Consider the following 18,058-nt stretch of genomic DNA (forward strand, 5'->3'; position numbering starts at 1 on the left):
GCCGCTCTCCTGCGCGGACCGCTGTGGCCGCCGCCGGCGTCGCAGCCCCCCGCCGGCAGCCCAGCCCGCAGACGACTCCCCACCGCCACCCCCGCTCCACCCCGGCCAGGCGACCGGGACCCGCTCCTGAGAATCTCGGGGCGTGCGCTGGGTGCGAACGCGGGGGGCGGGAGGAAAGGGGGCGGGGGAGTTCCTGATTCCCTGGGGGACCCAGGAAGTTGTCCTTAAAAAAAAATTATATCGCCGGCCCGCGGTTGAGCAGCCACCTCGTCAGAGCAGCATGTGGACTGGCTCGCCGGGTCCCCTAAGTGCTGTGTGGCTGCCGCTGCCGCCGCCGCCGTCAGAGCAGCCGCTGCCGGCAGCAGGAGCCCCTCGCGGGGCGAGGAGCGGGGACGCGCGGCCGCCGCGTCCCCTGTCTGCCGCTGGCCGCTTCTTCTCGGGAGGTGGCAGTCACTGCTGCTGCTGAGAAACCAGCCCGCATTTCCACTGCGCCTCCTGCTTGGACCCACATGGCTTGTTACCTGGTCATCAGTTCGAGACATCTCAGCAATGGGCACTACCGGGGCATTAAAGGAGTCTTCCGAGGGCCCCTCTGCAAGAACGGATCTCCCTCTCCGGTAACCTGCACACACGCGCGCGCGCACACACACGGTCAAAATCAAGATAAACAGGAACAGATACCGTCCTGGTACAATCAATGGGTGGTGGATATCTACTTTACCCATAAATACAGTATGTCTGTTTTTACAGTGTGTTGGTAGACTGTTACACAGGGAGGGGGTGTGTGTTTACATGTGTATATGTTCATCACAGTCATTAGCATCTATAGTGCTGTGGATGCAAATATTTACTGAATGCAGTTAACTGCGGGTCTGTAAGGGTGGCTCCAGCGTTCTGTGTCAAGTTATAAACCTGCTGATTTGGGCAGTGTAGAAAGTTTGAGTGGCACTTTATAACCATGCTTGGTGAAGTCATTACTTGGGATTAGTTAAATAATGCTGCTGTTACTTTATAAGAAATTAAACTCTTTAAAGAATTTGCATCAGGGTACTGGCAAATGAAATGTGTTGGAACCTAAAATTTGATTTAATCTAACGCTTGACTGTACAGGTTCTTTAAGGAAAGCCCAAGTCCTTTGTGGGAAGATGAAGTGGATAGTTTGTGGTATTAGGTACAAATGTGTTTATATGCTATTTGACCGATCACTCAATTTAGTACGCTAATCCCTTTAGTTTACTATTTGATTTATTCAAATATTTTTTTTTGTTAAATAACTTTGACCAGACTCTATGACTTCAATGCATTATTAATTTATTAATAGGTACATGCTTTAGACTAATGTTTTACAGATTCAGGTGTGTTTCAGAAAATGTCATGAAATATTAACGTTTTGGATTATTAATAAGTGACTAAGAAGTTTCTAGTTTAATATAAAAACCAGTATTTTAAGTCTGTATGGTACAAAGAGTGAAAACTTAAGTTGCCTGATTTTTATTTATTTACTTTTTGTACTTTTCATCATGGTTTAGTGCTTCATTAGCATGAATTTTTCAACGCTGCAATATAAACTTTTGATTAAGTGCTATGTGATTTGCATGAGAAATTTAAAATCAGAAAGCCCAGGTGCCCAGAGGCATCACTAAGACTCCTAATTATGGCAAACTATTGCCTCACATGTTTTTATGCACTGTAAGTCGGGGGTTATTGTAATCCCTCCGATCCCCTCAATTACGTGGTACTGAAGATGGAATATACTGTTTATGTTGGCACTTTCAATTAAACTTTTAGGGTTAGAGTGGTCTTGGAGAGTTTTAGTTGAATTAAGTCCACATTCAATCCTTCAGAGCAGCTGGTTGGAATCCTTTCTATTTTTAAAGATTCTTAGGATTGGAGTTTCTGCAGTCTCAGCAAACTACCTTAATGTTTAACAACCCACAGTGTCAGAATCTTCCTTATAGAAAACTTAAATCTATCAAATTTTTCTTTAAGCTCATTTCATCCTGAAAACCTAGAATGTTCCACCTTTTATTTTCCAAAGCTTTGATAATCTCTGTAGCTGTGTTTCAAAACACTCTCTTTGGTTATGGAGATCTGAACTGGGTAGTGTCTTATAGTATATGTATGCCTTAGTAGTTCACAGGATAAAGGAAGAATTATTCGTAGTTCTTACATTGTTCAGTTCTTTTTAAGTTGCTTAGCATATGGTGTTAATCTTCGGAAATCTAAAGGGCTTGCAGAGGAAATTTCTGTCACATGGTCAGAAGGTGTCCTCCCTCCTCCACTATTGGTCCTTTGTCTCCCTGAAGCCTGACTGATGCGCCAGGGACTGGACACATGAGTGTGGATGTGACAAGACTGCTCATAATCCACATGGCTCTGTGTATATAATCAGGTGTTTATACACACGGGACATTGTTCTTACTCACTGCTGGGCTCATTTTTACTAAAATACCAATTCATTTACTTTTATCTCGGTGCTACACTTCGACTCATGGGATTGTTCTCTTCAATATTTACACATTTGAATTTGCTTAAATTACATTTGCATTATTTAAAAATATCCAAGTTAGTCTGTATATGGACTTCCTACACCTATTTATTTTGTCTTCTTTTACATTTTACTATGGAATTTGAATGGGGTTTTCAAGGTTTCAGTAGTTTCTCACATGAGCTAGGCAGTGTGTGAAAAATTGATGTTCATTCCTTCCCTGTCACAGGCAGGTTTTTGAGAAAAGTCATTGCCTTTACATTACATGACACTTAGTCCTTCTTTCTTAATTAAAATAGGTCACTACCTTCTGGACCTTAGTCCCTGGAGCATTTAAGTTAGTTTCCTAGTGTAAAAGAGTGTATGTTTGCCTTCTTTATTAATGAGAAGCATGAAGCTAAAACCTATAGTTATACATCATTTCTTTTTTTTATATTGAGCAATTCACACACCCTAGTTAGTTTCAGGTTGACCTAAATTTATTGATTTTTTCCATCAACATAAATATTAAACTCACAGATCCATAAGATACTATCATTAATTTTTTCTTAACATACATTTCTACTCTGACAATACCTTTTTGTTTGTTTGTTTTTCAAATTTAATACCCAGAATGGTCTAAATTGACCTCTACATCATTGACTTGGATTATTTCAACTCACTGAGACTCAGTCTCTGGACTGGGATACCATTAGCTGCTTTAACTCATTCTTACTAAGGTCTGCAATACTTCAACTCTGGTTCTTCCTCTTTCTAGTTGAATCTATATTTTCCTGTTTTAATTGAGATCTTTAAAAAGTAACATATAACACAGTTATTCAATGAGAATATTTTGTAACTTCATTATAAAAAGGAGAAGAGCCACAATTCCTTTTTGATGTAATAAGAATTTCTTTGGATATATATATATATATATATATATATATATATGTATATATATATATATATATATGTGTGTGTGTGTGTGTGTGTGTGTGTATGGCATGCACACACACATACACACATATTCTTGGATAATATGAATTTAACATTTTGGTCTTCTAGATAAAATTCTTCAGTTATATATTTAAAGTAGTTCTATACATTTGTCATGTTCAAATCACGTCTGTAGGTTCTGAATGTATGATGTTAAGCTGATCATGTAAGGGAATTATTATATTCGTATATATTTTTACTTTGGAGGATTTCATTTAGAAAACATTGAATCATTACATGGAGTTCTTATAATAGATAGTGGGATACTTGAGAAATAAATAAAGCATTTTACCCCCAAACAATGTTCACAGATCAGCAAACTGGAAATCCTAGAATCAAATTCAGCTCCTATCTTCAAAGTAAAACATGCAAATGTCTTATCTGTTGCATCGAGACTTGATATGAAAAAAATAGCATACTAATTTTCATCCTAATTAGAATGTGAATAATTAATTTGAGATAGTTTACGTTACTTTGAATATAGGAATACATTAAAGAGAAGAAAAGAAAATGTATACCATTTAGTATTACATAGTACTTAATGGTAAAAATCTCTAATTTTAGAAAATAAATTTACCTCTGCTCACAATTTAGGATATTTATCCTCCACCCTATGACAACTTTGAAATAAACTGACTGAATGACTTTAAAAGATCCATTTGAGATACACACGCACCCCCCACAGGTCTACACGTACACAGGCACATAGATGCAGATACATTATTACTGGTGCTCAACACAAGTCGTCATGCACTATGTTAGAAAATCTTCTACCATCAAATGTGTTAACTGTAAAACTTTGTTAAAATAGTTGAAGTATTCATTAAGAAAACAGTCTAAATGAAGTGAATTCATTTTTTTGTGTGAACTTCTAAGTTCTTCTATCCCTATGTTTGAATTCAATAAAACAAATAATATTCTCTATGTAGTGTCAAAAATATGTTTGAGTTGGTTCTTAGTTATGAAAAATTTTGTCTCAGGGACCTCGGTGGCTCACTTGGTTAAGCGTCCAACTTTGGCTCAGGTCATGATCTCACGGCTCATGAGTTCAAGCCCACATCAGGCTCTGTGCTAACAACTCAGAGTCTGGACCCTGCTTCTGATTCTGTGTCTCCCTCTCTCTCTGCCCCTCCACTGCTCACGCTGTGTCTCTTGTTCAAAAATAAACATTAAAAAATTTTTTAAAAAGAAAAATATTGTCTCAATTTAGATTTGAGTATGGTTTTTTACTTAATTTGTGTGTCTTTGATAGTATGACTCATTCAGGTTATCAACTGATAAGTATTAACAATATTCATAATTGTATATTTGATCGGTGGTACATGTTTAGCTTATTACCACTCTTTTGCAGCTTATATAGAATGATACTTTTTATGAACTATATAACCTCCTTTCTTCTCATTGCTCTTTCAACCCTTTCTTCTTTCTTTCAACTAACTGATTTCAGAAACTTGCAGTTGGCAATTATACTTTCAATATAAGTGCCAACATTCTAGATCTTAAATTTTAAGACTTTAGAAAGTTCCCATGATATGAAGAATCAAATGAGCGTTTGAGTGCTATAATTTGTGACTTTCAATAGATTATACTGCATTTATTTCATAATTAAAATTTGATAGATCAAATCCTTTGATTTATTTGAGACATACAATTAAGATAACCTCTATTTTAAACCTCTACTCCATAGCTTGGAAACAAATTAAAAATAAAACATATTGGCATCATGTGTAGGCTAAATGAAGGTGAAATTTTATATACAACTTAACCATTTGTGGTGGAAAGAGTAACTATGAAAACTTTATTGTATAATGTGTAGGCACTCTGATACATATTTTACATGTGTTATGTGTTAACAGAGCTTGAAATGTCAGTAGGTTTTAGGATGTATTGGGAGCAAGGAGCAAGAAAATTACTTATATTTCTAAGAACTTTGTGAAGTGCATGGATTTCAGTGTGAATTTGGTTTGTTCAAAATGCACATTGTCAGAATAATTCTTTAGTATATACGTACATATTTTGTAGAAAGTAGTTTGAATCAAAATTGAAATAAAAATGCTACTTCTCTTGAAAATATCTTGGTTTTAACAAGTACAGTTTTTCAGGTAATCCTTATAAAATGACAGGTGACAGCCTTTTGTAGATAGATTTTGTGAGTCAGGTTTACTTAGTGGATAAGGTATGGAGAGAGAAATTAAATATTTGATATGTTTTCATGACAAAGTATAGTTGTGATGTTGATATGAATATACCAGTCCCCGACTTCCACAGTCTCTCTTGCATTGGAAGTTCATACTGAACTTGAAGAGAGATTCTGGAAGGATGAATTACAGTATACCTTAGGCAGTATTCTTACTTGTATCTAAGACCTTGTTAAATAATTGAAAACAAAAAAGGGACAAGGATATTATATAGCATGTGAAATGAAAAGGGGCTTTTATAAATATGTACTAATGCATGATCTTCCTTTTCCTGAGACGGAGCCCTCATAACTTGCGTTGAACTAATTCCTTCGTTCACTCAAATTTGATACTTAAAATCTAAACATATACTTCTGAAAAATTGATAAAATACTCGTCTTCACAGATAAAGATAACTATTAGAGTTAGCTATTTCTTCTTTACTTCCTCTGCTGGTAGGAAACTCAGAGAGAAATCTGTGGCTTAACAAAGCCATGGGGATTGGTGATGGCATTTAAAGTAACATGGTGTCCACTCCATTGCTCATCTCCTATCCCTAGTTCAGCCTTTAATTTTATTTTCCATGGCTCTCATTCGTTTAAATTTATGTTTTATAGTTTTAATGTATAAAGTTTCTTTCAGATGACTTAGTTCTGTTGTGAAAATAAGTCAGGCTATAAGTAATAAAATAGAGAATCTCCAAGTATAAGGACAGCACACAGGATTTTGTATTGGACGGCTTTGACCACGACTCACGGAATAGAGAACATTCATCTTGTTCATTTGTAGCAAGTGTAATTAGGGCTGCCAATTTTCTTTCTTTCACAATTGGCAAATGTCTTTTGGCAAATTTTATTTCACTTTAGTGTGGGTGTTAAGGCAGGATATAGTTTATTGTGAAACAGATACTGCAGTGTTTTTTTCTTAAACAATCTTTCCCCTCCCTGTTATTCCTCTTGCTATTGATCCTTACTCCTTTTGTTAACATGATTATCAATTTTCTCAATATCTTTTTTGGTTTATGCAGAAATGTTGGCATATATGTCTAACTCCAGAGGTACAAACCCTTGCAAATGGTGAGCACAATGCCATTCGATCTGCTTCCCAGCCCCGGCAGACATGTTTCTTCTCTGTTCACCATTGGCATTTAGAGCTTCCTGCATATCTCCATTCAGAACTACCTCCCAGTGTTCCTCCCCTGCCCACCTCCCCACAGCTATTACTCAGCACTTGACTTGTCCTGTCTACCTCCTGAGCAACAAATACAGTCAGTACCTCCCCCTACACACATGTGTCCTTGCCAGATCTCCATTTTGCAATGAATATTTAGATTCCCTAACATTTTTCTTGGCAAGCAAAGCAAAATGCGTTTCTTCTTTGTGAATGAAATAAATATCATATTCTAAACAGAAAATAACCATTGGATCCCTTTTTTGAATGTTGGAGGGGATGGAAGCTCCACTTAAGTCTGACCCTTCCTGTTGCTTTGCTTCATCTAAATGTGAAGTCAAAAGATACCCTGGTGGCCATATTAATTACATTCACATTATCTTTAAGATGTTCTAAGTCCCTGGATGGTATCGAAGAGTCTTTCTGATCCAGTCCCTACCTGCATCTTTAGTTTTAACTCTGTTTTTCCACCAGATCCTATTATGCTCTAGCCATACTGAACTACTCAGAGTTCTTGACTATGATAGGTATTCCTAGACCTTTATGCCATTGCACATTGTTCCCTCTGGCACAAATCCTCTTTTTGTCTTCATTTGTTGGGCCATGTCTTACATATTCTCTCAGACCTAACTAAAGACTTGGGTCCTCATTGAGTCGACACTGAGTTTCCTACCATGAGTCAAATGCTTCTCTTGCAGGCTGCCATCGCATCCATTGCTTTCCTTGATTATTACTGAACTGTAGTTGTTTATTGGTCTCCATTTTGGTCCTGGGATGTGAGACCCTTGGGGTCACATCTGCTGTTATCCTTATGTCCCCAGAACTAAGCACAGCTTCTGGTTTATTATTGATTTTAATAGGTGAAAAAAAGGATTTCAGTGGAAATTTAATTGGTATAAATAGTTCCCTTTGGTCCTGATTGTAGCTCCATGAAGCAAACTTTTCCTGAGAGACTTTTTCCCCCAAGTTAGTTAGTCAGAATCTTTTAGAAGGCATGCTTTTATGCTGATGGATTAAGTGGTCACTGTTTTCATGGCAATGCTTCTCACTTTAATATCTACCAAGATCATTTGGTCAATTGCTTCAAGTATAATTTAATACTTCCTATTAGTCCAAATTACAGACTGCTTTATTCCATGTAACCATTTCAGAACATTTTTGTTAAAGGCCGCAAGAGACTGAAGACTGGCTATATGTGAACAGATGAAATTTGTACATGAGTTGGTTAAGCCATATTTTTCATTGGCATATATTTAATAGCTTCTGAGAAATGATTTCAAGTTAGGAGCTTGATTATTCCCTTCCTATTTAGTAGTGTATAATAAGGAGAAAAAACAGTGGTTCTTACACATTTTCTTTCTTTCTCTGTCTCCTCTCTTCCTCCCTCTCCCTTTTTCCCTTCCTTCCTTTCACCTCCTTCCCCTCCTCTTCATCCTTCTCTCTTCTCTTTATGTCTCTGTCATTTTATCTTTCTTTTGAAAGAGAGACCGTAGTTTCCTGATCACTGGTCTCTGTAGCCCTTGAGAAAGCGTCATCCTGGAGCGGTCACAGGGTGGTTTTTGCAGAGTTGCCAATACTTTCCCATTGCTTGAACTTCCTAGTTACACACTCTCCAACAATATTTTGTTAGCACTTTGTTGTTTCTTGGATCAGTCAAGGTGTGGCTACTGTCAATAAGAGAAGCTTAAGACTTCTAAACAATTAATTTTAGCTAAAAGATCCAGCCATCTATGATGGACATACAAAAACATAGTAATACTATCTGGAATGGAAAGAATCCATATGGTCAGTTTCTTCATACAAATACATTTTTAATACTTGTTAACAGATACTTGATTTCTTTGCCTCATTTGTAGGATATTAATACTGAAGGGCCCTTAACAGTCTAATTTAACCTCCCACTATATATTTTTAAATATATCATGATAAATAATAACTCCCCAAATATGTTCATGTTAGAATCCTCATAACGTTCAAATCTGTTATGCACATGGCAGAAGGGGCTTTGCAGATGTGACTACACTCAGGATGTGGAGGAGATTATCCTGGATTATACAGATGGGCCCAGTGTCATCACCAGGCCCCTTATAAGAGGGAGGCAGAAATGTCAGAGTCAGAGAGAGAGTTTTGAAGATGGCATGCTGCTGGTTTTAAGGACAGAGAGAGTGTCCACAAGTCAAAGAATGAAGCTCTACAAGGCACTTACATGGATTCTCCCACAGACCGCCCAGAAGAATCACGGCCCTGCTAGTGCCTTGATTTTAGCCCAGTAAGACTTTTGACTTAGTGGATTGAAAGGTGATAAATTTGTGTTCTTTGAAGCCAGTAAATTTGTGGTAATTTGTTAGAGCAGCCATAGGACACTAACACAACCACTTTTAACCTGGTTGAACATTTCCAATGGTGGGAGGACCTCTGCTCAGCAAAGTGACTGATTCTTTTGTGAAAATAATGTCATCAAGGTTGAGTCTCCTCCTGCTCTTATCCAAATAGCTCTGCCTTCCTCTTGCTTTCAGTTTCAGTCACTGTTCCTCACTATGCCCTTTGGAACCAAGAGGATAGATCTACCCTCTCTTGTACATGTCGCCCCTTCGACTATTCAGAGACAGCTCGTGGTTTTTCATGTTAAATCATGTAAAGGACTGAAAAATTTGTGAGAACTAACTAATCTTTCCTGTACATTGTTTGTGCTATTTTCTTATACATTAATTGAATTTTCTGCAACTCAAAGTGCTTTATTATACTTTTTAATGTAATCCAGGTTTTGAAATATAATGTATTTATGGTTTTTATATTCTTGAAAGATGGTAAATTTGGTAAGAAATTATCATACATTTAGAAAACTTATGTCCACCCTTTCAACTACTTCCCCAGATAGTTCCCTTTTATATCATATCCATCATCTTTACAGCAGATGAACTTAAGAACACAAAAGCCAGATCATTTCAAAGGCACATCTTAAGGCTATCTTCCTTAATTTCTTTAGTCTTTGATTTAGATACTTGAAAATTCCTAGGAGGGGGAAAGCATTAGTTTTAAATAAAAAGTGATGGGATCAATTGAAGTAATAATTATAATTTCATGAAATCCCCAACGTTTGCTATGTTAGACACAGTGGTATCTAAATGGAAAGTTCTTTTTTAACTTTCATGTTGAAGAATAACAAGATGTGAATTGTCACAAATCATAAGTGTACAGCTTTTTCATGCCTCGGATGTAGACAGAGAACATCACACCTCCCTGGAAGCCCCAGATGTCCCCAAGTACCACCTACCCCAAAGGCAGTGAGAGTCCGAACACCAGATTATAAACTGCCTTATATTTTTAAATGATGTCAAAGTGAATTTCAGTAAAGAACATCTATGTTTGCAGCTTAGCCACCAGCAAACTGGTGAATTAAGGCTCTCTTTTTTGGGTCAGAGTAGACCCTCCACAGTGTTTCAGTTGCTTTGTTTTCTACATCGCTTTGAGTGACCAAAACAAACTAGTTAACTATTTGAAACAAACAAACAAAAGAATTCTGATTGGACAAGAATGAATGGATTTATGCTAATAAAACACACGGATTTTATTCAGGGTGACATCTGTGAAGTATTTCATTATCTTTTCTTTAATATCACATGTTGCAATTCAAAGATCTGACCGTCATGTAGATTCAGTAATCTCCTGTGAGTGGTTAGGGATGGCTCTGGTGCGTTTTCATTATTTGAGGGGAGATGTGAATTATATATTTAGTGGCAAGATAACAATACATGATTCAAGGAAATAAACCTCTAGCTTGGACTTTTCATAAAAATGAAATTTATGTGCAAATTATGTGGAAACTTTATTACAAAAGTTGTTATAATTTCATGCGCATGCATGGGGATAAAATACAAGTTTGTGTTACTATGGAAACAGGACTATTGCCAAGAGGATTACAGATAAAATCCAAACAATGCTATATTAATCAATCCTAATTTCAGTGAATTTAAATATATACAAAGAACTGACCATACATTTTCAGTAAAACTTAATGCTTATCCTCCAATATCCATCTGCTATATAATATGATTTTAAGAGTTTTGTCTGATGTTGCTAGAAAATCATTGGTGACAGCCACTGATGATTTGTTTATCATCATAGAAGGAAGTAATAAAGAGTAATAAACCTACCCTATGTGTTCCTTCCAATAGTAGATCACTTTGCTGTGAATTTGTGTGTGCTTTTTGTTTTTTGCTTTTAGCCATAGTCAGTTCTATATACTCCCTTACTCTGTGATCATCAGGGTGGACTCCACCTTTGAAAGTGATGGAGAAAACCAGTTCTACAGGGAACAGAACAGGTAAGAAAGCATAGGGAGAGATCATAATTGGCATAAAGATACTCATAGTGAGTGGCCTTGGATGGATTTATACAGTACACAAGCTTCGCTTGATCCGAAGATTGTAGAATTAGACCCACCAGACAGTTACTGAAATACAATGTGGGATCGGCTTGCCTGATGAAAATTTAGGTGTGTAAAATTTTAAATTCTTTATTAAGTCATGAAGATCAGGCTCGTCCTAGGACTTGGTTTCTGATCTTGATGGGTGCTGTGCTTGGTGAAGAGTAGCAAGAAACTGCAACCTCTAGATATGTTCTTTTGCTGTAGGAAAACAACTCACTAATGTTTGACAAGCGGTTTTCAGATTGTAGTTTTATTTTCTGAAGCTGTGATGTGTGTGCTTTGTTCAAAGGAAATCCTAGGAGAGGGATAAAACAAGGAGATGAGGAAATCATCTCGGGTAAGACTGTGGCTTTTCATCTCACTACATAATTTTAGATACACTCAAGTAGTTCTGACTTGAGAACTTCTAATTACTTCTAATGAGATAGGTAAGCATGGCTTTTGTTGTTGTTGTTGTTGTTGTTACAAACTCAGAAATGATTTATAAACAAGAAAATAAGAGTATCAGAATTGAATCATCATTAATGTAGTTACTTATGGAGTAGGTTAATTAGTCCCTTTCTTATAAGATGAAAACTGAGAATTCACTTTATAGATATAGACACAGGAATGATATGTTTTAAAGTTCACCCAAACTATTCCTCTTTGCTGTTTAAGGATAATCTGGGGTGGTCTGGCCACAAGAGCCTTTCCTTGCATTAAGGGTATAGAACATCTCCATGAAGAAAGCAAAGGAAAATGGAGGTTCTAAAGAAAGTTTGGAATCAGTTACAGAAACTCATTTTGTCTTTGTTAAGGAAATTTGACCAAAGGTATTAGAGACCAATAATATAATGACTTTGAAGACCCAAGGCACTAATCCTTTTCTTAGATCTCTGAAATGCATGTGTGCCCACTAAAAGATAACTTCCTCCCAGTGTTAGTTAGTGATGAAGATTACATGTTTTTATATTCATTTGAAATTTGAAGAGAACTGTGTTGCATATAGGGTTTCATTGTGTTGTTAATGCATGTATTTCATCTTATTTTATGCATGTATCCCTCCCACATAAATGCATGGACACAGGAGCATGGACATTTCCCCTTCTTGCGTCAGTGTAGAGAAGTACTGAAGCTGCATTGATTTTGGACTTGAACTGACCTGTCCCGTTTTGACTCCCTCTCAAGCTCCAACTAGCTATGTGACTGCTTTGCCACTTTGAACCTCAGCTTGCTCACTGGCGATGCTATGGTCCTCTGGGGCCATCGTACGAAGTGAGCGAGCTAATGAATATTATATGCTGAGCACAGCATCAGACACTTAAGAAGCGCACAGTGGATGGCAGCCAATGGGATTCTCCTAGAGCAGCTGGCTGGTTGTCGCAAACAGGTGTCCTTGACCCCTTAAAATGTTTGCAGCACTGACTGAGAACTTGGCACTTTAACATCAACTTGTTGAAACTGTTGCTCTTTTGGATAAAAGAACTAGAATTGTCTTCTTGGGAAGAGAAGCCTGGGCTTGGAGGCCAGTTATTTGTGTTCAACACCACTGTTGCCCGTAGCAGCTCCGTGTTTTCACAACTTTCATACTGAAAATGCTCAGCGCGCCCTACTTTCCTGATACAGCTTTAATTCATGACAATGGTACATTTTCCTGTTGTTTTTGTTGAAGCAAATCGAGTTAAGTAGATGAGTTGTTGTTATGATTTTGCTGCCTTGTGTAAGGAATTTTTTTTTCTCCTCTTTTCTAATAGGGATAGGTATTTAATCTAAGGCTGCTGTCTCTGTGCTGATAAGCATCAGCCTTCTTATTGTGTTTAAATATCTTTCACTGACTTTGGATGTTCCAGTGAACCAATTAGGTGTTTTTTCGTCCATCGCTTTCTCCCCCTAATGGAAACCTACTTTAACAGTAAAATATTTGAAAGGAGGAAAGGGTTGTGTATGGTAAACGTAAGATCACATTATGAGCGAATATTATGATCCGTGGGTAGATAAAAGCTCTTATACACATACATTCTGCTTTAGCACATATAGAAAATATTCAATCAGTGTTTATCATTGTTGCAAAAAGCATTTGTATCAGTGTCTGGTCAGGATGACAGAAACCATTCTTAGCTTTTCAGACAGAGGGTTTACAATGCAAGGGATTCTTCCCAATGTTTTGAAATGGCCTGAGGGAGACAAAGGGGAAGCTTCTGTGATATCCAGAGATTAGTAATTTTAGGAAGTCACTGTAGCCCCTGGGGCTGGAGGAGCAAAAGTGTTCCCTGAGCCCTGGAAACCTTACTCTGGTTATCCCGCCGCCGCTGCTGCTTCTGGACTCCCCAAAGGTTTTGCTCTGTGGGCATCTAAGGGTTCGCGGGTCCCCTCTCTGCTGGCCTCCCTCCTGAGTGGCCGGTGCCGGGCTGCTGCTACGCTGTGCTGTGCCGCAGCAGCCAGCAGCCATGCGGTGCGGCTGCCGCCACTACCTGGACCCAGGAGTGCTGAGATGCCAAGGCAGCTTCAGGCAGACGTGAGTGAAAGAAACTCATGGCTTCTTTGCTTTTCCTCATTTCCACTCTCCCACCAGCACTTTCCACTGGCAGGCCTACCCAGAATGGCTGGCAAGGGGCTCTATGGATATGCAGTTCACACATCTCGTCTCCAGCTACTACAGTTGACCTTGGAACAACATAGTTTTGAACTTCCTGGTCCACATTTACACAGATTTGCTTTGCTAAATACAATACAGTACTACAAATGTAATTTCCTTATGATGTTCCTAATAACATGTCTTTTCTCTGGCTCATTTTATTGTGTATATGTGTATATAATACGTATAACATACAGAATATATTCATTGTTATTAGTAAGGCTTCTGGTCAACAGAAGTAGTGAAGTTTTTAGGAGAGTCAAAACTTAGGCACAGATTTTTGACTGCATGGGATCAGCGCCCCTAAACCCTGCATTGTTCAAGGGTCAGCTGTAGCTTTGCGGCTTCCAGTCCCAGAAGAGAGCGTGAATGGTGAGTGGTGATTGACAACAGAGAAATACCCAGCATTGCATTTACACCATGTACTTTAAGAGTGCAGAAACCAAGAGGGAGGGGCATTAACTAAGGACAGAAATTATTTTGTATCTGTATATAGAAATCGGATAAATGGGTACAAATGTTTCCGTTCCACCCAGACCTCATGTATATTAATTTCCTATTGCTCTAACAAATTACCATAAACTTTATGGCTTTAAAACTGGCTTTATTATTCTTTAGTTCCGTAGGTCAAAAGTCATACAGAGATCTCACTGGACTAAAATCAAGGGATAGGAACCACTACCTTCCTTTCTGGAGGCTTTAAGGCAGAATCCATTTCCTCCTCCAGCCTCTAGAATTTGCCTGTGTTCTTTGGCTTCTGATTACCCATCTCCATTTTCAAAGCCAGCAGGTTTTTTTCCTGGTGCCATCTCACTGATTCTCCACAATTGGAAAAAACTCTTTCCCTTAAAAAGATTCATGTATTTAGATAGGGCCTTTAGATAGCCTTTATGGGTTCTGAGAATTCGATCCTGGGCTTCAGTGGGGGCCATTTTTCTGCTTACCACACTGTAGAACCTTAGGTTCATGTACGTGTGGAGTCCTTCGCTGGTTGTTTTCTCTCATGGACAGCTCAGACACATAATCTCTAATACTAAATCATCCATCAAGTACGTTCTTCCTTGGTTAGACATCATTTTCATCCAGCAACATAGGCTTGAAGCTTGAGAATATTTTTTTTAAACCCGCAACAGATTGGCACACCTGTTCTTTGTACTTCCTAAAATATTTCTCCAGTCTACCCCTGCCCTGTGACTCTTCACCCATTCCTCCTCCTGCCAAGGAATGCAAGAACTTTCCATTTTTCTGAAAACGAAGTGCTTCTTGAATATCTTTGGCATTGCGTGAGCTGGTGGAGCTGCTGATGCAAATCGGTGCCCGTCTTGTCTGCCTCAGTGGGACTTACAGTCTAGAATGGAAAATACACAGTCTACGAATACACCTGGATGACAAATGTCTCAGAGGGGGACATTTCTGATCTTTAAGATTATGGTTCATTTTTCAAAAATTGGGGTTAAGAATGTGAATATTCTAGCAAAAGGCCATCAAATTGGCTGCTTTAAAGGCAATCAGTAGTACGTACCTTTTTGTGTGATGTGTGTCCGTTTCTCCTGATTCTAGAATATAAAGATGAATGATAAGCCAAATATGGCAGTTTTGTTACTTGTAGTAAAGTCAAGCTAGAACTGGCTGTAGAGCTCCTCTTCTTCAGTTATTGTCTAGATGGGGTTAAAATATAGAATTTTGAGGTCCCCAGACTAGACTTGATAGAATCCAAATGCCTGGGGTGGGGCCAGGGATGTGCACTTTAAGCAAGGAGCCCATGAGTGTGTTGTACACATGAACGTTAGGAGGTTAGTGAGCCAGTGGCCACTCACCAATGCCGCCTAGATTTGTAACTCAGAGACCAGAGGCAGAGGAAGGCTTTGTGATTTTCTTCCTCTCTGTCCTCCCCTTTATCTACTAGGAACTCCTGTGAGTATCCTCCATGAAACTTCCCTGGGGTTCTAAATATCTCCCTAATTTCCAGGTCACAGTCACAGGAACGGGTTAAAACCACTCATTTTATATCAGTCGTACTAGGCCGAAACAAGCCTTTCATACATCGTTTTACTTAATTTTTAAAACAATTAAAATTTTTAATGTTTTTAAATTTATTTTTGAGAGACAGAGAGAGATAGTGTGAGCAGGGGAGGGTCAGAGAGAGAGGGAGATACAGAATCGGAAGCAGGCTTCAGGCTCTGAGCTGTCAGCACAGAGCCCAACGTGGGGCTGGAACCCATGAACCACGAGATCATAACCTGAGCCGAAGCCGGATGCTTAACCGACTGAACCATCCAAACGCCCCTTAAAACAATTTTAAGATGTTGGCACTATTGACTTCATTTTGTAGATGAGATGAGGCTCCCCATTTCACCACTGCTGAGTAGCAGAGAGCTTGGGCTTGGACCCATGACCTTCAGCATCCAAGGCTCAGGTGTGAAACCACTTCATGGAGAACTGGTGATTCTCTCTGTGTGCCACAGTGAGGATTTTCACATCCCACTGTTTCCCTTTCTTTGAGTCTCCTGGTAGTAGGAGAGGCCATTTAAGTGACAGCACCTGGGTGCTGCCGAGGCTGCAGTTCAGAAGGCACTCAATAAAGCTGTCCTCTTCACTATTCCTGTATTCATTCATTGAATCTTAGTTGCTTAGAGTGGTTCAAAATGAAAATATCAAGTCAAAGTCGGGGTGCCTGGGTGGCTCAGCCAGTTGAGCATCTGACTCTTGATTTCAGCTCAGGTCATGATGCCAGGGTTGTAAGCCACCAGAATGTGGAGCCTGCTTGGGATTCTCACTGTCTCTGTGCTTCTTCCCTGCTTTCTCTCCGTCTCTCACATTCTCTCTCTCTCAAAATAAATAAACATTAAAAAATTTAAAGTAAATGTAAAATTTGGGTTCCTGCACACATGGCAAAATTAGCAGGTAGAACTTCGGCACAATATTCATATGTACTGCAGTCGAAGTGTAGGCATAATTAACTAATGTTCAGACTTTAGTAAAAAAAAAAGTAATGGTAAAAGCTCTTGTTATTAGTGATTACACAAAACTATAAAGGAATTTTCCAAGACCCCAAAGACACTAAGAATGCATAATAATTGAAAAGTGAAATGGATACTTTGATTTTTTTATTTTATATAAATTGTAAATAACGTCATTTTTCAAGGTGAAAACCCCAAATTATCTTGCTTCACAGGAGGAAATAAAAATGTTTATTTACTTTCTTTATTATGAGGTACTATTTCTTACTTTATCATATGCTAATGCTGCTCATAAATATGAATATTAAAAATCAATTTATGTATGTCAGGCAAGAACACATAATGGCTTTATTACCTTATCCCTTCAGGTACATGTGATTAAGCAACCGATTTCTTCTTAGAAACATATCATAGAAACAAAATTCATAAAACCAACGTTAAGTCCATTTTCATCTTATTAGATTTTGAGTTTTTAAAAAAAATAATAATAGATTCCCTCATAAGTATATTAAACCATTTAATTACAGTGGTGAGTGATTTCCTAATCTTCACATTATTATTGAAGAGTATAAGTAGGGTATTCATAACACATATTAATAAACGTTAATTAACTTATCAGCGTCCAGTTGTCTGAATTGGTATTTAAGTATTTATCAAAGGGTAGCTCAAAACTTCCAGAGAATATTAAGGGCAGGAGCAAAAGTCTGCTGAAGGACTAATGCCGTGCTTTACCCTGGTAGAGGGTTTTTCTAGAATGTCTCTAGACGGCCGCCGGATGCTTGCTGCAGAAGCATTATGTATCAGCAGCTTGACTAATTGGCCTGACATCCCTGAGGTCTCCGTAGGCTGCTGGTCAGAATTCACACATCTTATGTCCTTGTCACAAAGCGTATTGTCTAACTGCATTATGAAAACTGCAGAGTTGCAGAGCACACTCTAAACTCTGATGAATTCAATAACGACTTACTGAGTGGTTATTTTCATGTATGATTTATCTCATTTAATATTTGGATGCCTGTTCAATTTACAGGCAACAAAACTGAGGCTCAGAAAGGTTAATAACTATCTTAAGGTTACAGTCAGCTAGCAGAAAAGAAGAGATTTGAACACAAATCTTCTAGTATGAAACCTGGAACTCTGCACTATGTGTGAGTGGGTTGCTTTGAAAAACGTTTGTCAGGCTGCTAAGAAATTGTTTGCTTTAAGGGAAAGAAACCCCCCCAAATTACTTTAACTGGCTTAAAC

At 38.3% G+C, this 18,058-nt stretch overlaps 1 protein-coding gene across 1 annotated transcript in view; it reads left to right on the forward strand.

The window, feature by feature from the left end:
• Positions 1–509: 509 nt before the first annotated feature.
• Positions 510–18,058, forward strand: part of ZNF804B (zinc finger protein 804B) — a 502,964-nt gene continuing 485,415 nt past the window's right edge. Inside the window, exon 1 of the mRNA XM_029928530.1 lies at positions 510–617. Coding sequence (XP_029784390.1) covers positions 510–617 — 108 coding nt within the window. The remainder of the gene's footprint in view (positions 618–18,058) is intronic.

The sequence above is a fragment of the Suricata suricatta genome, chromosome 2, assembly GCF_006229205.1.
Source record: "Suricata suricatta isolate VVHF042 chromosome 2, meerkat_22Aug2017_6uvM2_HiC, whole genome shotgun sequence".
In the NCBI taxonomy this organism is placed as follows: Eukaryota; Metazoa; Chordata; class Mammalia; order Carnivora; family Herpestidae; genus Suricata; species Suricata suricatta.